The sequence below is a fragment of the Dioscorea cayenensis genome, chromosome 15, assembly GCF_009730915.1.
Source record: "Dioscorea cayenensis subsp. rotundata cultivar TDr96_F1 chromosome 15, TDr96_F1_v2_PseudoChromosome.rev07_lg8_w22 25.fasta, whole genome shotgun sequence".
Taxonomy (NCBI): Eukaryota; Viridiplantae; Streptophyta; class Magnoliopsida; order Dioscoreales; family Dioscoreaceae; genus Dioscorea; species Dioscorea cayenensis.
In genome coordinates, this window is record NC_052485.1 from 21,672,461 (window position 1) to 21,694,615 (window position 22,155).

Genomic DNA, 22,155 nt, shown 5'->3' on the forward strand with positions numbered 1-22,155 from the left:
GATTTAACTTGATCTTCCAATTAGTTTTGACATCTATATGTTCAAAACAAAAAAAGATAAAACTAGTTAAAAAAGATCCATTAAAATAATAAGGATAAGTCTCACATTGTTAATTGTAATTATGTCTTTCTATTAAGTTTTTTGTTTACAAAACTTCATTAATACTTTTATATTTTTTTAATGATAATCGGTCAAAATTGTATATATATAAAAATATTAAATTTATTTTTATGTGCGCAATCAAGAAAGCTATTCTCTATATCAAACTAGTGATATCAATTTATTATTTTCTTCTAAAATCAACAGTGTTTTTAAAACCGGACCGGCCGGTCGGACCGGAAAAACCGGGAACCGGCCCATAGCCCGGTCCGGTTTTATAAAAATTGTTGACCAAATTTTGAACCGGCCAAACCCGGTTTTCAAATTTTTTTTTTTGTTTTTTATTCTTATGGTTTTTCTTGATTTCATGATACTCTTTGAGTCTTGATTTGTCAAAAATATTGTTTGGATTGTTGGAACTTTGGAGTTTAGAGGTATGAGAAAATAAACAAAATAAGAAACTTGTAAATTGTTTAAGGGTATAGATCATTTAGGACTTATTTTATTTTATACTTTTTATTTTAATGGTAATGATGATCAAATGTGAGAATTAAATTAAGCATACTTAGTTCGAGCTTTGTTTTGAATTTTTTTTGTTCATGTCTTGTCTTATCTCATACTCACATAATTAGTAATTTAATTAGTGGTTTAACTTATGTAGTTATCATCATCCATATATGATTAATAGATTAAGAAATAAAAAGTTTAAAGAGTTGTATTTGTTGCTTTATCTAGATTAATTATTTGAATCTTTAATGATTTTGATAAAATCATAATGATATTAAAATAAATATTTAAAATAATCATGATTAAGAATATGATAAAGTTTGTTATTATATATATATATTATTTATGACGTCATCCGGTCCGACCAGAACGGGTCATACGGTCGGACTGACTGACCCGTGAATCAAATATGGAACCGGTTCGCTATCCGGTCCGGTTTTAAAAACATTGAAAATCAACAGCCGTCAGTGAAATGTTTTTTTTTTTAAAAAGGGTGAGTGAAATGTTTTGTTTATAAAAGAAAATTGATTTTTACCCAAATATTTTTTTCCTTCAATTCTTTGTCATATCAAAACAAAAGTTTCTTTTCAAGAGCTACATCTCTCTCAATGTGTGTGTATATATACATTTGATGGTTCTCACTTTTAATATACATAATTATTTTAAGATTTTTTTTTATATATAAATGCTCCCAAAATTTTCTTCTTTACTATTAAGATTTTTAAATTAAAAATTAAAAACTAAATAGACCACTGTCGGTGGTGGGCCAACCATCAGTGGTTAGTGGGCTGCGCCGGCCCCCCTTCGGCCCATGCAACACTTTGTCTACGAAAAATAGGAACACACATAGCCAAAAAAATTTCAGAACAGATAAATAAATGAATAGGGCAAAGCATTCATTAATAAACATTTGAATAAATTTATTGTTTCTAATACATTGTAAGCAAAAACAAAACAAAAGAACAATAAATGTTTGTTAAATTGGCACAACAAATGCCCATTATAAGAATTCTTTCTTTTTTTTTTTTTCTTCTATGTTCGGCGCATATATAAAATTCTAAACAACAATTATCATGTGGTCTATTAGTAGTTAGGTCTCCATTATAACTCTTCACAAGTCATGAGAGTTTGAATTATGATGAGAGTACATTTCTAGGAGCGTGAGTAGTGGTTGTGTGTGAATGGTCTTACCACTATGTGTGCATAGTCCCCGCTCGGGGACGGAACCAATTAAGGTTAGCAGGGGCTGAAGCCCCCTCGGTACCGGAGAAAATACTTTTTAAACAATATAAGATTTGGTGGTTTTCAATTTTTCTATACTTAATATTTGAATAGATAATAGTGTGGAGTGTAGCTAGTGTGGAGTGTGGGTGTGTTTGAGTGGTTAGTGGGTTTATTCATAAGGTTTGGGATTTTTTGTTCCACCCAAGTTCAAATCCCACTTGGTGCATTTTTTCCACATTTTATTTTTTAATTTAAAAATTACTATTATTTTAAAATTTTAATAAAATAAATCTTATATTCAAATTTTACATTTTTCTCACATTTTATTTTTAAATTTAAAAATTACTATTATTTCAAAATTTTAATAAAATAAATCTTATATACAAATTTTAGTAATTTAAAAAAATTTGAATTGATCATGAGGCCTAACATATATACATATATGTTATAATGTACCATATATGCTAGAGTGAAACAACAAAAGTTTTTTTATAAACAATAGTTTGGTTGTTTGTAGTGAGGAGGATCAATTTTACCATATTTAAAAAAAAAAAAAATACAAAGTTGAGATGTATTGTTGTTAGTTGAATTATTGAAAATCTCATATATTTTCTACGGTAATAACAAAATTTTAAATTATACTTTATATTTTTTTTAATATGTGTATTCAAATTTTGGTTATATTAGCACATTATTCTTCATTTAAAATAATTATTTTGTTAGATTATTTTTTTACTTTTTATTTTGCCTTTAGGCTTCAGCCCCCTCTACCATCAAGTCCTAGTTCCGTCCCCACTTGTTCTGCTGAGGTTTGTGCATGTCTTTATTTTTTTTAGCGGCCTAACCACTCACCTAGCCACTCAGCTTACCCAAAAAAAAAATTAATAAATAAATTCTGAAGAACATGGGATCCTTCCGCTTCCACCACCCTGACCATGTGGCCTTGGATCCTGAAGTTGATGGAAGTTACTGGATTTATTTGCTACAAATGCAAGGTTTGGTAAAAGCTATATGACAAGTTATACATTATTTTCATTAATCGGATCTGGTGGTTGTTCTTTGCTTTATATGAAGGGCCACAGGAATTGTTTGTCGATATATATACATACCAAAGTGTGTCAATTATAGCTAACTGACAAAAACATCAAAAGATATACCACAAGTTTGCTGAAAGGAGCCAATTTTTTTAAGTTTCTCTACCGCATATTTTTCACAAAGGTTGAAGAATAATGATTAACCACCCATGCAGCAGGTCGTAGTTGATAATTTTAAAAAAAGATAAACTATACGCATATCATTACTGAAAAAAAGAAACATAGAACAATAATATTAGCAAGAGAAAGAATAAAAAACAATACAGATCAGGTGAAGGAATACATAAACAAAGCATTGTTGTTTTTCTTAAAACTCAAAGGTGGAGTATTTAAATTTTTTCCCATGACTTATTCATAATGTATTATAGCATTGTTGTAGTGAATTAGGTTATTATACAAGAGGAAAAATCTTCACTTTCTAGAAATTAAAAAAAAAATAAAAATTGGGCCACAGAATGATAAAATTATAAAAAATAATAAATAAATTGGAAGAATAACTTAATATATAGTGTATTTTTTTTAATATTGCATTTTTTTAATTATATACTAAAATAAGTATCTTTTAGATTAATTCAGAAATCGCTGAAAAAGTCTTATGCACGATGTACTTTACATGACTTTTTCTTGCATAGGGTTATATTTAAATTTTTCTTTTTAATTTTATAATAGTTTTTTTTATATAAAAATTTTACATTTACTAACCTTATAAATTCTTTAAATTAATTTTTTTCATAACTCTATTTAAATTTTTATAATGGATTTTTTTATATAATATTTTTACATTTTAGTCCTTATAATTTTTTTAAATTAAATTTTTTTCTCACATTCTATTTAAAAATTTCATGATGGTTTTTAATATAATATTTTACGTTTAAGTCCTTATATATATTTTTTTAATTTAAATTCTTTTCTAACATATATCATTTAGTAATAAAAAAAGAAGTCGATATCATACTCTAAACAGATTAAAATGATAATATATATTATAAAAAGATTACGATAATCACATATTATGAACCATTACTTGGGACCAGGGTGCGTTGGAGACGATTCAGGCACTATGATAATCGAAATAGGGATGTGAGAAAAAATTTTAATTTAAAAAATATAAGAACTAAAAACGTAAAAATATTATATAAAAAACCATTGTAAAAATTTAAATAGAGTTGTGAAAGAAAATTAATTTAAAAAATTTGTAAAGTTGTAAATGTAAAATTTCATATAAAAAACTATTATAAAATTAAAAATTTAAATATAATCCCATGTCAAGAAAAAGACTTGTCTAAAGTACACTGCATGATACTTTTTGCGCATTTTGGTAATTAATCTGAAAGATACTTATTTTGGTATATAATTAAAAAAATTGTAATATTTTAAAAAAAAGCCACAATTTGCTTGGCATCCACTGCATGATATTGTAGCATATCCAACCTACATCTCAACTGGAAACTTCATTTTCTTCAATTTCTACAGAAATAATGCAGGAGATATATATATATATATATATATATATATACCTCATGGAGATTCAACCGAGGCCACACAAAAATTGAAAGCTCCGTTTATGGAATAAGCTCAGCAGATTGATCAATGGCACCTGAGAAAAAATGGACATTTTGAGCTGGCAATGAATAATTGAGACAATACAGATAAAATTTATATTTAATATTTTCAATGGTATATAGACAAAATTGCCATGCTCTTGCCAAGTAAGAGTGGCTGGCTTGTCCACCTTATAATGTGGAGAAAAAAAAGCCATGTTTGAGTGCAATAAAATCCAATACAATAATCCATTGAAACTCAATTGGGTGTGTCTCATGTATATATGGTGAACGGGCAGATGATAGAGCGGAGCTGAACGGAGCTACAGAGCGGAGTGGACGTAGGCATACTCTATCGAACCTCATTAAATTTGGTGTCTTTGTATGATTGTTTGTGATTTTCTCTTTAGATCGTTGTTCAATTTCTCAACAGGACGGAATGGAGCAGCATACATTAGGCTGTTCTTTTGTGCTTTCTGGGTGTGTAGACAGATATTGCAATGGCAGATGAGGCTGAAGTAGGTGACTATGAGCCACTGCATCATGCAAATGAGGGGAGGAGTAGCATAAGCTTGATATTCTTCAAATTCTTTGGTGTTGTCTTCTTGGCAGGTGCCCTTTGCTACCTCTTCATCAGCAACTTTAATGCATGGACAATGGAGGCCAAGAAACGTATCTTCTTTCTCTTTGCATAACTGGACTGCATTGTGGGATGATGCATTGCATTGATTAATTCTTTTACATTTGTCTTTGTTGCCAATTTCAGTCTCATTGTCATTGGAGAAACAAGATGCATTGAGCATAAGGCCACTGATGAAGGAATCAATATTTAAAGAGCAGCAGCAGCTAAAGAAAGGTAGATAACAACTCTAGAGAGTACTTTTCTCAGTTTCTGTCTTTCTGAAAACAAAAGGAAAGGAATTGATTGAGTTACAATTTCAGATATTTGAATTGCACTTTAATGAATTAATTAATTACTGGTGCAGATCAAGTATGTGATCTTTCTGTTGGAGAATGGAAACTCTGCAGGACCAGCATACACAAATGAAACCTGCAATAAAATACCAACATATCTAAACTGTCTGAAGAATGGAAGGCCTGATACTGATTACCTTCACTGGAGATGGAAATCTAGTGCCTGTGACTTGCATCCCATTGATCCACTGAAATTTCTGAATGCAATGCAAAATAAATCAATCGCATTCCTCGGGGCTTCAATTTGCCATAATCATGTGCTCTCCTTGATCTGCCAACTATCTAAGGTAATAATCTGATGTCCAAATTAATTCCACATAAATTTTATATCTAATTAATATTTGGATGACTCAATGAATTTTGAATTGAATCAAGGTAGAAGAGGCTCTTGATATCTTTCATGACTCATCATTCAAGACTAGAACATGGTACTATCCTTCTCATAACCTCACATTGTATGTTATCTGGGCTCCATTCCTGATTCATTATGAGACAATTGATAACCATGGAGATAAATCTCAAAGTGAACTACACATTCACCTTGACATCCTGCATAACAAGTGGACCAGTGAGTACAACAAATATGACTATGTGGTGATCACTGGTGGCGCAGATTTCTACAGATCAACAATCATATATGAGAACAACCAAGTAATTGGTTGTCATCACTGTTGACCTCACATGAAACTAAAACATTTAGCAGCTGATGAGATTTACAGGAAGGCACTCCAGTTGAGTCTAAATTTCATTGCCACAGCTGAGCACAAGGCCTTCCTTATCCTAAGAACATGGTCACCAATGCACTATGAGGATGGAGAGTTACCTAATGAAAAAGTTTGCAATATAACTAAGCCATTTAGAGAAGGGGAAATCAGTGGTGCTTTTTCAGACCATAATAAAATGAGGGAAGTTGAGGTTGAGGAGTGTGAGAAGGCTACAACCATTGGAGCAAAGAATGGGGTGAGAATAGAGCTACTTGATACTTACCATCTTTCACTCTTGAGACCTGATGGACATCCAGGTCCTTATGGTATTTACAATCCATTTGATAGTGATAAGAAGAAAGAGGTTCATAATGATTGTGTACATTGGTGCTTGCCTGGTCCTATTGACACTTGGAGTGAATTGCTAGTACTAATGCTAATTAGTGGAGTTGCTGGTGACTCTGTTTCTGTTTAATTTGCTCTAGAATGCCATTCAATCTTTTTATTTATTATGTGTTTCTATTTTAAATAAAATAAATGATAAAATCCTTAAATTTTCTCATGCATGCAAACCTCCAACTTTGCTAAGTGGGCCATGCATAAACGTTGCTCCAAATTCCTAGGCTCATACATAAATTAATGAGGTAAATTTTTCTAGTGAGGACTTAACTTTTAGTTTTATTTCAGTTTGAGTACTAACTGTTAATTTGTATTAAAATGAGCATTAAAATTTAATTTCATTTCTCCCGTGGGGTAATTAGGGATTTTTGATAATGTGGACCCCAGAAAGCTTGCCAGTGGATGAATTATCGAGTTTGTGACATGGGCCTAGAGTATCCACGCATACTTTCAGGTGTCCACGTCACCAAAAATCCACCAGAAATCCCCAATTACCTCGCCGGAGAAATGAAATTAAAATTTAAAACTCATTTCGATACAAATTGAAAGTTAGTGCTCAAACTGAAATAAAGCTAAAGTTAGATACTCACCAGAAAATTTACTCTAAATTAATCACTTTTTCAATATATATTTATATATATACATGAATCACATTAACTCATATGCATGAACCCATGCATGTTTAGAATCCAACATCACAGTCAGTTAGTAGATAAAAGAGTGCATTCTTTTGTTAAAACTTTTGTTGACAATAATAGAGAATCTCAACAGAAATTCAGCAACGCAAACAGTTTGTCATTGTTCAGCATCTTTGTTGTTGTTGTTTTTTTTTTTTCTATGTTTGGGTTGTGTATGTGCATGCTTTAATAAGAGATCAATATTTTAACAATGTTTGCCTTTATTTATTTATTTATTTATTTTCTTCCTGTCTTTAAGTATTATATATCTCTGAACTTCTTATCATTTTTAGAGGAGAAAAAGAAAAGAGTGAAGTGCTTTTGTTTGAATGAGAAGAACTAAGGGGGCGTTTGGTTGCAAGGAATGTAATGGAATGGAGTGGAAAGGTAATGAAAATGAGGAGGATTGGAAAAGGAATGTGAATAAAAACTTTGTTTGGTTGAAAAGATTGGAGATGTAGTTTATTGGGAATGGGAAAAGTGAAAAGAAAAAAGTGTGATAAAATGACTTTTATGCCCTTTATACAAATGAATTAAAAAAAATTATATTGTAAATAAATATTTAAGTATTTATGTAAATTAATTATCATAAATAAATATTTAATTTTAATATGTCACAAAATTTCCAAAATTTTTGTTAATATCAGTAATTAGCGAGTAATTAATTATAATAAATAGATAATTACCAATTTAAATATATTTTTAAATAAACATATTGTGAACCATAATAATTATTTTTTTTAGCCATTCATATTGATTAATGTACAAATTTGTTGTTAATATTATGATAAATAAATAATTAATAGATTTAAATAACTAATTACAATTTGGTTAATGTCCTAAAAAATATTTCCAAAAAAAAATTGGTTAATGAAAACCTCTCTAATTATAACAAACATCAAATTACAACAATCATCATTCAACATGCATTCAACATACAAACATTAAAATATTTATAACCATCCGATCAAATTACAACAAAATCATGCAACATTCATTCAACATACAAACATCTAAATATTCTTAATCATCCAATCAAATTACAACAAACATCATTCATTCAACATGCAAACATCAAAATATTTATAACCATCCGATCAAATTACATAAAACCAAAGAGATTACATACTAGGTGGGGTATAGCCCAACCTTAAACCACTTCCATCTAAAATCAGTTGAATTCTCTGGTACAGGTTCTGGTTTCTTCAAAAGAACAGAATGACAGAGAATGACTGACTTCAACACAGCATGGAAATGCCGACTAGCTGTCTCGCCTGATCGAAGAAAATCAATTTTAATTACTCTATTCTTAACATGGAATATTTAGAAACATTGCGACCATTTCGTGGACGGCAATGTTTATCGTGCCTCGTAACCCACCAGTTGTAATTAATAATTGACACAAATTATGAAAACAATGTCGATCCATGCGTAGTTTGTCAATGCACTTAACATCATTTTCAAAAACTATACGGTGCAGGTACTCATGTTGCTTGCAGCGTCTAATAGATGTCGATGAAATCTCATGTTGAATCATTCTTTGTCTTTCATTACGTCGTTTTGCCAAACATGTAGTGATCATGAGTGTCATTACGTACATATAACATATGATCATAACGCAATATAGCCGAAGTTGTTTAAGCTTGGTCATGTTGTCAAAATCTAAAAGTTAACAATAACACATATATTAATTCTCCACGTCTTAACTAAAAAAATGAAAATAACTTGAAAGAAAATCTAAAATTATTTATAAAAAAAAACACATGTAGAGAAAACATTAATATTGAAGTAACTTAAGACTATTGCATAATCAATATATAGAAGCACAACAAAAAAATAATTCATGTGGGAATATATATAATTATTATATTTAAAACTTGTAATATATATAAACAGAGGATGATGTTTGCTTAGTCATTAATAGAGAATGATTTGGTGGATCTCTTAAACTCAAATTGGTAGATGATCCTTGTCCTGTTGCCTTACTTTATTCACAATAAACAGAGCATTTATTAAAAAAAAAAACTAAAAACTAAAAATAAAATCATGCTAGAGTGGTTCCAACACAAAAGTCACAGAGATTGACATACCATAATAAATACAATAGCATGACATTTGTTTGCATTGTATGACTATGTCACTAAAGTTGTATAAATTGAACTCATAAATCATTCCCAGTAACTTGAAATAAAATTAATAATAATAGTTAACATTATCACAATTGATGGTCTTCAAGAACATGGTTGCTTATCATTTCTCTTTCACTAAAAAACCAAGCATTGTAATGTAGACCAAAACATCAGTTTATTGAATGCAATAGGCATGGTTATTGAAGTGGTACAATCTAAAAGTTTTTAAGTTTGAAAATTTATCAGCCAATCCAAGAGATGCATTCAACAAACATTCTTGTGAACAACAAATGGAAAAAGTGGATATTGCTATGCTTTATTTGTATTTTTTTGGGATTAATACAGAGTGAGTAATAGGATTAATACTGCTTAAGATAAACATAGAGTGAGTGTTAGGATTAATACAGGAAAATTTGAGCATTTTAAATTGAATAATTCGTAGAGTAATCAGCCAACAAAAGATGCTAAATGATTACTTGCATCATTTTCAAAAACCTTTATCCAAGACATAAGAGAAAAAAGAAAAAATAAAGAAATCCTTCACTGAGAAAAGTTGAAGATCTTTGTTATCTCCACAAATGGCTCACAATCGAAACCATAAAAAAGATCCAATACATCAAAGTTTGCACGCCAACACAAAAACCAAATTTTTGTCCCAAGATCCGGATCGGATGATCGACATTAAAAAAACAAAAAAACAACTCAAACAACAAGGTTAAAGATCAGACCCAAAAAAAAAAACAATCAAAAACAGATCTGTTGGATCAAAACATAGAAAAAAGCCAGCATCCATTCAAAGCAAAAGAAAGAATCCAGATCTTTAGAGAAAAACCAACTAGTATTTCGTTAAATAGTCGTCGGTCGTTTGCTACTCACCGTTCACTCAACAGCCTCGACGATTGCGATTTTTCTCCACAACCGCCCCGTCGATTGTGATCTCTCTCCAGCTCCACAGCCACTTGAATGATCTAGAGAGAAAGGAGAGAAATATTTGTTCAAGGGCACTATGGTCATTTTGCATGTCAGTAATGAAGAAACCCCCCATTTTTTAGGTCATTGTGAATACCCCATCATAACCCCTTCACTCCTTCCTCAATACTCTCCTACTCCCATTACTCCACATCCAAACAAAGCCTTACCCAATGTAAGGAGTCATTCACATTCCACTCCTCCAAACCAAACGCCCCCCTAAAGTAGAGATTCTTTTTAGTGTTGGGTTTTGCATAGATAGAAAGAGCTGATGAGACATTAACATTGACAATTGGAAGACTACCTTCTTTTCTGTCTCTCTCTCTTCATATATCTTTGCTTTTTTCTATTTATCACTCCCTTGAAACTTGGAGCTCATATATTCTCCACCCAATCTCTTTAATGTATGATATGTTATCAGATATAATTTAATTATTGAACTTTATTTGTGTATGCAAGATATACAAGTTTGAGGAACTATATTTGGGGCAAAAGAATAAATTTTAAATAGAGTTAACTTTTTAGATATTATGATTTCCCTTATTAGGATAAAGAGTTGAGCTTAATCTGAAAGTTTGAAGCTATGATTTGATGTAAAGAATTTGGTAGAATATTTAGATTTTGTTCTTCTGAGAATAAAGATTTATGGGTATACAAATTAGAAAGATGGAATCATGGGATGTAATTCCCTTCATGATGTGCATTTATATGATCAGCCAAAATATAGAATTTATATTCATTCTTGACTTGTTTTTGTTATCAAAATTGGATATTTGATATTTAATATTGTTTTTGTTATAAATAAATATTATAATGGATGCATACTGCAGCAAATCACTGTAGCAACCGCAATACTGTAGCAATTAGTCATGTGATACTGTAGCATCCGGCATTACTATACCAACTTCTAGATTTTACTGTAGCACCTGAGCATGTGGTACTGTAGCAGCCGCCAGTACTGTTACTATTCCACCGTATTTTGGACCGTTGGATCAAATCGATCCTGGCCGTTCATTCAATTCTTATATCCCTATAAATACCTCCTGTGAGATAGAGAAGAGAAAGAAAAGAGAAATAAAAGAAGAAAAAGAAGAGGAGGTCAATTTTACAAAGTTTTTGGGATTTTGATAAATATTTTGGCTTTCTATTTTTATTACTATCTTTGCATTATAATATTATATTCTTAATAGTTTTAGATTTATAGCAATAGAGTTTTAAGATGTAAGTCTCTTTCAAATTAAATTATTTTAGATGAATTGGATTGGGTACATGAGTTAATAGATTTTGTTAATATATATATGAGTTGATGAGTCAATGGACTCTTGGTCTACTGACATTAAATCCTTGACTAGGGTGTTTATTTGGAGGAGGACTTATGCTTATAGAGTTCACATAGTACATATCCTCTTCAAAAAGAATACTTGTTATTTTGTTTGTTAAAAAGAAAACAGAAAAAAAAAAAATTAATGAATCAGTGTTGGTTAACTCATGTTTGGCACATTATATTTCTTAGAATTTTGTTTTAATTATTTTTTTTGTTTATAGATTTAACTTGATCTTCCAATTAGTTCTGACATCTATATGTTCAAAACAAAAAGATAAAACTAGTTAAAACAGATCCATTAAAATAATAGGGATAAGTCTCAAATTGTTAGTTGTAATTATGTCTTTCTATTAGTTTTTTTGTTTACAAAACTTCATTAATACTTTTATATTTTTTTAATGATAATCGGTCAAAATTGTATATATATAAAAATATTAAATTTATTTTTATGTGCGCAATCAAGAAAGCTATTCTCTATATCAAGCTATTGATATCAATTTATTATTTTCTTCTAAAATCAACAGCTGTCAGTGAAATGTTTTTTTTTTTTTTTAAGAGGGTCAGTGAAATGTTTTGTTTATAAAAGAAAATTGATTTTTACACAAATATTTTTTTCCTTTAATTCTTTGCATCAAAGCAAAAATTCTTTTCAAGAGCAGCATCTCTCTCAATGTGTGTATATATACATTTGATGGTTTTCTCTTTTAATATACATAATTATTTTAAGATTTTTTTTTTAATATATAAATGCTCCCAAAATTTTCTTCTTTACTATTAAGAATTTTTTTTTGAAAATTTTAGATTTTATTTATTTTTTTATTGTTAAATTAAAAATTAAAAACTAAATAGACCACTGTCGGTGGTGGGCCAACCATCAGTGGTTAGTGGGCTGCCCTGGCCCCCCTTCGGCCCATGCAACACTTTGTCTACGAAAAATAGGAACACACATAGCCAAAAAATTTCAGAACAGATAAATAAATGAATAGGGCAAAGCATTCATTAATAAACATTTGAATAAATTTATTGTTTCTAATACATTGTAAGCAAAAACAAAACAAAAGTACAATAAATGTTTGTTAAATTGGCACAAGAAATGCCCATTCTAAGAATTCTTTCTTCCTTTTCTTCTATGTTCAGCGCATATATAAAATTCTAAACAACACCAATAATCATGTGGTCTATTAGTAGTTAGATCTCCATTACAACTCTTCATAAGTCGTGTGAGTTTGAATTATGATGAGAGTACATTTCTAGGAGTGTGAGCAGTGGTTATATGTGCATGGTCCTAACACTATATGTGCATATTCCCCGCCCCCACTTGCTCTGCCGAGGTTTGTGTATGTCCTTGTTTTTCTTAGCGGCCTAATCACTCACCGAACCACTCATCTCACCCAAAATAAATAAATAAATAAATAAATAAATTCTGAAGAACATGGGATCCTTCTGCTTCCACCAACCTGAACTTGTGGCCTTGGATCCTGAAGTTGATGGAAGTTACTGGATTTATTTGCTACAAATGCAAGGTTTGGTAAAAGCCATATGCCAAGTTATACATTATTGGCATTAATCGGATCTGGTGGTTGTTCTTTGGTCTATATGAAGGGCCACAGGAATTGTTTGTCGATATATATATATATATATATACCAAAGTGTGTCAATTATATCTAACTGTCAAAAACATCAAAAGATATATATACCACAAGTTTGCTTAAAGGTGCAAATTTTTTTAAGTTTCTCTACCACATAGTTTTCACAAAGGTTGAAGAACAATGATTAACCACCCATGCAACAGGTCGTAGTTGATTTTTTGTTTTTTTGTTTTAATTTTAAAAAATAAATAAACTACGCATATCATTACTGAAGAAGTAAGACGTAACAATAATATTAGTAAGAGAAAAAATAAAAAACAACACAGATCACCAGAGTGAAGGAATACAAAACAAAGCATTGTTGTTTCTCTTAAAACTCAAAAGTGGAGGATTTAAATTTTTTTTCCATGACTTATACATAATTTTTAAAAAAAATTATAGAATTGTTGTGGTGAATTAGGTTATTATACAAGAGGAAAAATCTTCACTTTCTTGATTTAAAAAAAAAATTGGGCCACAGAATTATAAATTATTAAAAATAATAAATAAATTGGAAGAATAACTTAATATATAGTGTATTTTTTTTAAAAAAAATTAAGCACAATTTGCTAGGCATCCACTACATGATATTGTAGCATATCCAACCTACAGCTCAAGTTGCTCAACTGGAAACTTCATTTTCTTCAATTTCTACAAAAATAATGCAGGATATATATATATATATATCATGGAGATTCAACCGAGGCCACACAAAAATTGAAAGCTCCGTTTATGGTATAAGCTCAGTAGATTGATCAATGGCAATGAATAATTGAGACAATACAGATAAAATTTATATTTAATACCTTCAATGGTATATAGACAAAATTGCCATGCTCTTGCCCAGTAAGAGTGGCTTTTGTCCACCTTATGTGGAGAAAAAAAAGCCATGTCTGAGTGCAATAAAATCCAATACAATAATTCATTGAAACTCAATTGGGTGTGGCTCTTATATATGTATACATGGTGAACAGGCAGATGATATAGCAAAGCAGAACAGAGCTGCAGAGCGGAGTGGACGTAGACATACTCTGCCGAACCTCGTTAAATTTGGTATCTTTGTGGGATTGCTTATGATTTTCTTTTTAAATCGTTGTTCAATTTTTCAACCGGACGGAATGGAGTAGCATACATTAGGCTGTTCTTTTGTGCTTTTTGGGTGTGTAGACAGATATTGCAATGGCAGACAAGGCTGTAGTAGGTGGCTATGAGCCACTGCATCATGCAAATGAGGGGAGGAGTAGTATAAGCTTGATATTCTTCAAGTTCTTTGGTGTTGTCTTCTTGGCAGGTGCTCTTTGCTACCTCTTCATCAGCAACACTAATGCATGGACAATGGAGGCCAAGAAACGTATCTTCTTTCTCTTTACATAACTGGACTGAATTGTAGGATGATGAATTGCATTGATTAATTCTTTTACATTTGTCTTAATTTGTTGCCAATTTCAGTCTCATTGTCATTGGAGAAACAAGATGCATTGAATATAATAAGGCCAGTGATGAAGGAATCAATATTTAAAGAGCAGCAGCAGCAGCAGCAGCAGCAGCTAACGAAAGGTAGATAGCAACTCTAGAGACTTTTCTTTCTGAAAACAAAAGGAAAGGAATTGATTGAGTTACAATTTCAAATATTTGAATTGCACTTTCATGAATTAATTAAACACTGGTGCAGATCAAGTATGTGATCTTTCTGTTGGAGAATGGATACCAAACTCTGCAGGACCAGCATACACAAATGAAACCTGCAATAAAATACCAACATATCTAAACTGTCTGAAGAATGGGAGGCCAGACACTGGTTACCTTCACTGGAGATGGAAACCTAGTGGCTGTGACTCGCATCCCATTGATCCATTGAAATTTCTGAATGCAATGCGAAATAAATCAATTGCATTCCTCGGCGCTTCAATTTGCCATAACCATGTGGTCTCCTTGATCTGCCAACTATCTAAGGTAATAATCTGATGTCGCCAACGACCCATCCCCACTTGCTCCATCGAGGCTTGTGCACTTCCCTGACGGTTTAACAGGGTTTTTAGGCTATCTGTTTCTCTTGTCAAAAAAAATAAAAAAATAAATAAATAATAATCTGATGTCCAAATTAATTCCACATAAAATTTATATCAAATTAATATTTGGATGACTGATCAATTTTTGGATTTTGAATTGAATATATCCAGGTAGAAGAGGCTCTTGATATCTTTCATGACTCATCATTCCAGACTAGGACATGGTACTATCCTTCTTATAACCTCACATTGTATGTCATCTGGGCTCCATTTCTGATTCATTATGAGACAATTGATAACCCTGGAGATAAATCTCAAAGTGAACTACACATTCACCTTGACATCCTGGATAACAAGTGGACCAGTGAGTACAACAAATATGACTATGTGGTGATCACTGGTGGCGCAGATTTCTACAGATCAACAATCATATATGAGAACAACCAAGTAATTGGTTGTCATCACTGTCGACCTCACATGAAACTAAAACATTTAGCAGCTGATGAGATTTACAGGAAGGCACTCAAGTTGAGTCTAAAGTTCATTGCCACAGCTGAGCACAAGGCTTTCATTATCTTAAGAACATGGCCACCAATGCATTATGAGCATGGAGAGTTGCCTGATGAAAAATTTTGCAATAGAACTAAGCCATTTAGAGAAGACGAAATCAGTGGTTATGCTTCAGACCATAAAATGAGGGAAGTTGAAATTGAGGAGTGTGAGAAGGCTGCAACCATTGGAGCAAAGAATGGTGTGAGAATAGAGCTACTTGATACTTACCATCTTTCACTCTTGAGACCTGATGGGCATCCAGGTTCTTATGGTATTTACAATCCATCTGATAGTGATAAGAAGAAAGAGGTTCAATATGATTGTGTGCATTGGTGCTTGCCTGGTCCTATTGACACTTGGGCTGAACTGCTAGTACTAAAGATGCTAAGTAGTGGAGTTGCTGGTGACTCTGTTTCTGCTTAATTTGCTCTAGAATTCCAATATTGTTGATCAGTCTTTTTTATTTATTATGTATTTCTATTTTAAATAAAGTTGATGAACGGCCATGCTTGAAGTAGCAAATTAATATATGTGTGCGACGTCGGTCCAAATACATTCATAAAATAAATGATAAAATCTTTAAATTTTGTCATGCATGCAAACCTCCAACTTTGCCAAGTGGTCCATGCATAAACGTTGCTCCAAATTTTCCTAGGCTCATACATGAATTAATCACTTTTTCAATACATATATATATATATATATATATACATGCACATGTATAAATAGATTCCAACATAACAGTCAGTTAGTAGATAAAAGAGTGCATTCTTTTGTTAAAACTCTTATTGACAATAATAGAGAATCTCAACATAAAACACATGAGATTTAATTACGAGGTTGCATCATCCGTTTGTCATTGTACTCAGCATCTTTGTTGTTGTTGTTTTTAAGTTGTGTATGTGCATGCTTTAATATGAGTTCGATGAATATTTTAACAATGTTTGCCTTTATTTATTTATTTACTTTCTTTCTATCTTTAATTACTATATATATCTGAAATTTTTATCCAGTTGCTTTTTATTTTTTTAGTTGTCAATTTTACCTAATTCATACTGATTAAAACAAATTATTTAAAATTAATTGGTATCTATATTTTATAAAAAATTTCATTATTTTTCAAAACTACCCCTATTTAAAACTCTATTAAGTGGAGTATATGATTTAATGTTTAGTTAATTATGATTTATTGAAAATCGAATAAATACATTAATTAAATTAAAAAGTAAATTTGAAAAAAAAAATTATTTAATGTTGCACAAAATTTCTAATGTGACAAGTAAAAAAAAATAAAAAAAAAACTCAAAAACATTACAAATAAAAAGTAACGGAAAGAGTATAATTTAATTATTGAACTTTATCTGTATGTATATATAAGGTATATACAAATTTGAGGAACTATATATGGGCAAAGGAAAAAAATTTTAAAAGAGTTAACTTTTTAGATGTTATAATTTCCTTTATTAAGATAAAAAGTTGAGCTTAATCTGAAAGTTTGAAGTTATGATTCGATGTACAGAATTTGGTAGAATATTTAGAATTTGTTCTTCTGAGAATAAAGATATATGTGCATATAGATTAGAAAGATGGGATGTAATTAATTCTCCCTTCTTGATGTCCATTTATATAATCAGCCAAAATCTAGAATTTATATTCATCCTTGATATATATATATATATATATCAAAATTGGATATTTATTATTTGTTATTGTTTTAGATTTATAACAATAGAGTTTTAAGATGCAAGTCTCTCTCAAATGAAGTTAGTTTAGATGAATTGGATTGGATACATGCATGAGTTAAATAGATTTTGTTTATTAAATTATATATATATATATATATATATATATATATATATATATATATATGAGTTGATGAGCTAATCAGGATCTTGCATAGTGCATGTTCCTAACTTCTCTAAATAGAGTATTTGTCATTTGTTTGTTAAAAAAAAACAAAAGGAGTTGATGAATCAATGTTGATTAACACATCGTTACACACGCATTATATTTTTTATATTTCTGTTTTAATTCTTTTTCTTGTTATAGATTTAACTTGATTATCCAATTAGTTTTGACATCTATATGTTCAAAACAAAAATTTAAAACTAGTTAGAAAAGATCATCCTTTCAATTTAGACAGTAAGCTTTTATTTATTAAAATGATGGGGATAAGTCTCATTGTTAGTTGTAATTATGTCTTTCCATAGTTTTTTTTTAAAATTTTCATTTATATATATATATATATATATATATATATATATATATATATATATATATATATATATATATATATATATATTAAGATAATCGGTCAAAATTGTATTTATAAAAAAATATTAAATCTTATTTTTATGTACTCAATCAAGAAGGCTATTATCTATATATCAAGCTATTGATATCAATTTATTATTTTCTTCTAAAAATCAAAAGCTGTTTGATATATTTAAGATTAAGATTAAAGAGAAAAAGTCATAGTGAAATGTTTTGTTTATTAAAGTAAATTGATTTTTACACAAATCTTTTTTCTTTATTTCTTTGAGTATCAAAGCGAAAATTTCTATTCAAGACGTACATCTCTCTCTTTATATAGAATATATATATATATATAATTATTTTAAGATATTTTTTTTATAAATGCTCCCAAAATTTACTTCTTTATTAGTAAGAATTTTTTTGAAAATTTTGGATTTTTAAAATTTGTCTTGTTAAATAAAATTAAAAAAACTAAATATACCACTGCCGGTGGTGGGCCAAACACTTGTGGTGGTGGGCTGGCCCGGCCCGGCCTATTGGGCTCATTCCACACCTTATCCTATGGAAAACAGCACACACATAGCCAAGAAATTTGAAATTTCAGAACAGATGAATAAATGAATAGAGCAAAGCATTCATTAATAAACATTTGAATAAATTTATTGTTTCTAATACATTGTAAACAAAGACCAAAACAAAAGAACAATAAATGTTTGTTAAATTGGCACAAGAAATGCCCATTCTAAGAATTCTCTTCTTCTTCTTCTTCTTCTTTCTTCTATATTCAGCCATGGAATTCATGACCGAAAAATAGTTTCTTTGCATCGACAAATATCACAGTGTAATAATAATCTCAGTGAAGACCTCTAGCCTTTCCGCATTGAAGTGCATTGTGTGGCATATCATACTCACTGGAGTAGCTGTGTTCGGCCGTCCATACTCGGATATAGAATTGCTGACCAAGATACTGTCTCGACCACATTGCCGATCTTATGTTCCACATACCTTGATTATCAAGAGATACCAAGATTGCAGACCATCCATATGGATACACCTACAGCAATTTCAGCACAAATGTTTCAGTACAATCTGTCTCGACGTGCTTGAATGATAAATAAAATAACAATCGAATTGTATTGTCACCTGCACTGTGTGTCTAGTTGTTGCATCTACCAAATTGTATGTTCCTCGGTGTTTAGGTTCCCAGGTCCCAGCACCATAACTGCATTGCATGCAAACAATGTGTCACAATTTGGAATTAATTCGATAAATAATCTAGCATGTTACAAGAAGAGAAATTTGCTTACCCAACAACCCAGAAATCATATCCGTCGAGGTGCCATGACTGCATTGTGTTCTCAGTGTTCTGGAATACGATCTCGATGAAGTCATGCAGATTAAATCTAAGGACTGAGGTTGCAAATACTACTGGTGCTTGTCCACTTGGTATGTTGCTAGGAATATTGTCCACACTGAAAACACCGGCAATGTTGAAATTATCGGCAAGCTTTGGAGGAGTATCAGGGACAACATATGTTACACCATTAACAGCGTATCGCTGCTTGCTGTTTACTATAGGTGCTGAACTTGCAAAGACTAGTTGCCTTGTCCTTGTGATATTACCATAATGGTATGAACCTTGAGGATTCGGCCTTGCCGCATTGGCTGTAAGGTTCCATCTACAATGGAGAAATAAACAACATACACAAAATCAATCTCGAGCTAGAGATTATCACCGGTGCAAATTACATGGATCATGTGTAGTTGAATTACCTGAAAGTTCTGGCTTGCTGCATAGAACCATAGAGACCGAGAGTCGGATTAGGCATTGGCCCGGAAACAGGAGTCTTAGAGTTGCTGTAGTGCAAGACACCACTGGCTGTTAGGAACTTCCGGGTATACCGTGTGGAGGCGACAATGTAGTAGTCCTTGGGAGCTTGGTCCAGAGTGACAAGGAAAGCAATGGACTGACCGACATGGATATCAAGATTGTCATAAAAATTCTGAATAACATGGGATCCTTCCACTTCCACCACCCTGAGCTTGTGGCCTTGGATCCTGAAGTTGATGGAATTCAACAGACCAATGTTTGAGACCCTAAAGAGGTATGTCTTCCCTGCAACATTGCAACATTGCCTTAATGAGCTACTTGCAGACATTTGATTTAAGAGAAATTATTGCTTCAAATAAAATAGTTGTATTATTTTGTAAATTTTACATTTTTACTTAAGCCAGATAGAGAACAACTCATGTGCCCACCAATTGAAAATTTAATATTTCTGAAGCTAAAGAAATATTCAGATCTCATCAGAGACTTTGACCATATGAAAAACTATTCATCATCCATAGAACTGACAGAGATAATAAGACTATAAACTATCATATGGCTAAATTTGACATTTGCTTAAGGCCAGATAGAAAACAACTCATGTGTCTACCATTTAAATTTTAATATTTTTCAAGCTAAACAACCATTCTTAAATCTTGATCCCATTAGGAACTATAACCAAATAAAGAACTATTCATCATTCATATGAACAACAAGGGATAAGACTAATAGGTCTGTGATATGAATTAAAAATTCAGAATAAACAATATCAACATTAGTATATTTCTATGATGCAAGAAACAACCAAATATTAAGAAGACACAGGCCGAGTAAAGAAACAAGGAATTTGTTTATAAAGAGAGTAGTTTTGGATCTAACAAGCATTGGTTCAAGAAGGGAGTAAAGATACCTTGATCTCCAGTGAAAGAAGTGGACTTTGTCACCCCATTGATGAGAAGAGCATCAGGGTTTTTGAGCGCAAAACCAGCATCCAAGGTTTGTCTCAACGCCTGCAACAAAACCCAAACAAAAACATCATAAACACAACTATTCAACAAAATGCCCAAACAGAGCATCCACTCCAAAAGGATCCAGCAATGAACAACCAAACAAACACACACCTTGTGGGTAGCGTTGTACCAATCACCAATGAGCATAGTGAAGTCCCCAGCGGGTGGATCATAAGGCAAAGGAATCGGAGCTCTTTTGTAAACATTCAAAGCTCCAAAACCCCCCACAGCCCGGTGCATGGCCGTGGAAGGGAAGTACATATAAGTGCCAATCTGATCCTTAGACTGGAACTTGTAAGTATAGTTCCCACCAGGCGGAATAGGACAATTCGTCCCCAAAACTCCATCTTGCCAAGAGTTCTTCCTTTGTTTAATCCCATTCCTACAAAAACACAAGCCATAAGCATTTCATCAAACACCTTAAACAATGCAAATAAAAAAAAAACACACACACATTAAACATACCAAGTGATGAGGAATGGTTCATCAAGCTTGTTAATGACATTGACAATCAAGTTATCATTGGTGACACAATCAAGACGAGGTCCAGGAAACTGGCCATTGATCAGTATACCCTGGAGAAACAAAAAAAAAACCAATAAAGGAATCAACTTTATCACTGTCCACGAGTTCAAAGAGGCAATAGATCAAACACAACAAGTGCAAACCTGCTGAGGAGTGCCGAGAGGATAAATGGTGCCATAAGTAACAACCCAAGTGAAATACCGATAAGGATCATCAGCGCAAGCGAGGAAAACGAAGGAGAAGAAGAAGAAGAGGAGAAGGAGAGAGGAATTCATTGTGCGATGATGATGGAGATGAGGGTTTGGGAATGGGAGTGAGGTTGGAGTATAAGTAGAGAAGCGAGAGAAGAGACGCGGAAAGAGAGAAGGTGAACGCCAGGGTGGCTCCGCACATCACGCGCTAGCGCGTTAGCGCGAACAAGAAACCAGTTAGTGATTTTTTTACATATAACACCCTTCTAAATTTACTAATTTTTCTATCCATTTAACACTCAATTTATCTTTTATTATTATTATTATTATTATTATTATTATTATTAATTATTTTTCAACTTAATGTAAATTTTTGATGGCTTAAATATATATATATATATATAGTTTGGATTTGGTAAAAAAGGTGGAGTTGTTTGGGATTTTATTATATGGTTAATTAAAGGCAATGTTCTTTATGAATTTTTTTTTATAATATATTAAAGTATCATGGGTG

General features: G+C 31.4%; 2 protein-coding genes across 4 annotated transcripts; one reads left to right on the forward strand and one right to left on the reverse strand.

Moving 5' to 3' along the window:
• Positions 1 to 4,698: 4,698 nt before the first annotated feature.
• Positions 4,699 to 16,361, forward strand: LOC120276677 (protein trichome birefringence-like 25). Of its 3 annotated transcripts, none has more exons than XM_039283347.1 (5): positions 4,699 to 4,806; positions 4,899 to 5,137; positions 5,232 to 5,321; positions 14,943 to 15,223; positions 15,451 to 16,361. In XM_039283347.1, exons 2-5 carry the CDS (start codon positions 4,966 to 4,968, stop codon positions 16,252 to 16,254), a joined length of 1,347 nt encoding a protein of 448 aa, XP_039139281.1. In that variant the 5' UTR covers positions 4,699 to 4,806; positions 4,899 to 4,965; the 3' UTR covers positions 16,255 to 16,361. The 3 variants fall into 3 exon arrangements, with proteins under 3 accessions (XP_039139281.1, XP_039139280.1, XP_039139279.1); XM_039283346.1 differs by lacking the exons at positions 4,699 to 4,806; positions 4,899 to 5,137; positions 5,232 to 5,321 and adding exons at positions 14,112 to 14,323; positions 14,438 to 14,621; positions 14,720 to 14,827; XM_039283345.1 differs by lacking the exons at positions 4,699 to 4,806; positions 4,899 to 5,137; positions 5,232 to 5,321 and adding exons at positions 14,112 to 14,290; positions 14,383 to 14,621; positions 14,720 to 14,827.
• Positions 16,362 to 18,705: 2,344 nt separating this feature from the next.
• Positions 18,706 to 21,767, reverse strand: LOC120276696 (L-ascorbate oxidase homolog). The gene is made up of 8 exons (XM_039283375.1): positions 21,594 to 21,767; positions 21,391 to 21,500; positions 21,037 to 21,307; positions 20,826 to 20,925; positions 19,861 to 20,203; positions 19,395 to 19,766; positions 19,231 to 19,309; positions 18,706 to 19,141 (listed from the first exon to the last, which is right to left on the reverse strand). Exons 1-8 carry the CDS (start codon positions 21,723 to 21,725, stop codon positions 18,941 to 18,943), a joined length of 1,608 nt encoding a protein of 535 aa, XP_039139309.1. The 5' UTR covers positions 21,726 to 21,767; the 3' UTR covers positions 18,706 to 18,940.
• Between the last annotated feature and the right edge of the window lie 388 nt (positions 21,768 to 22,155).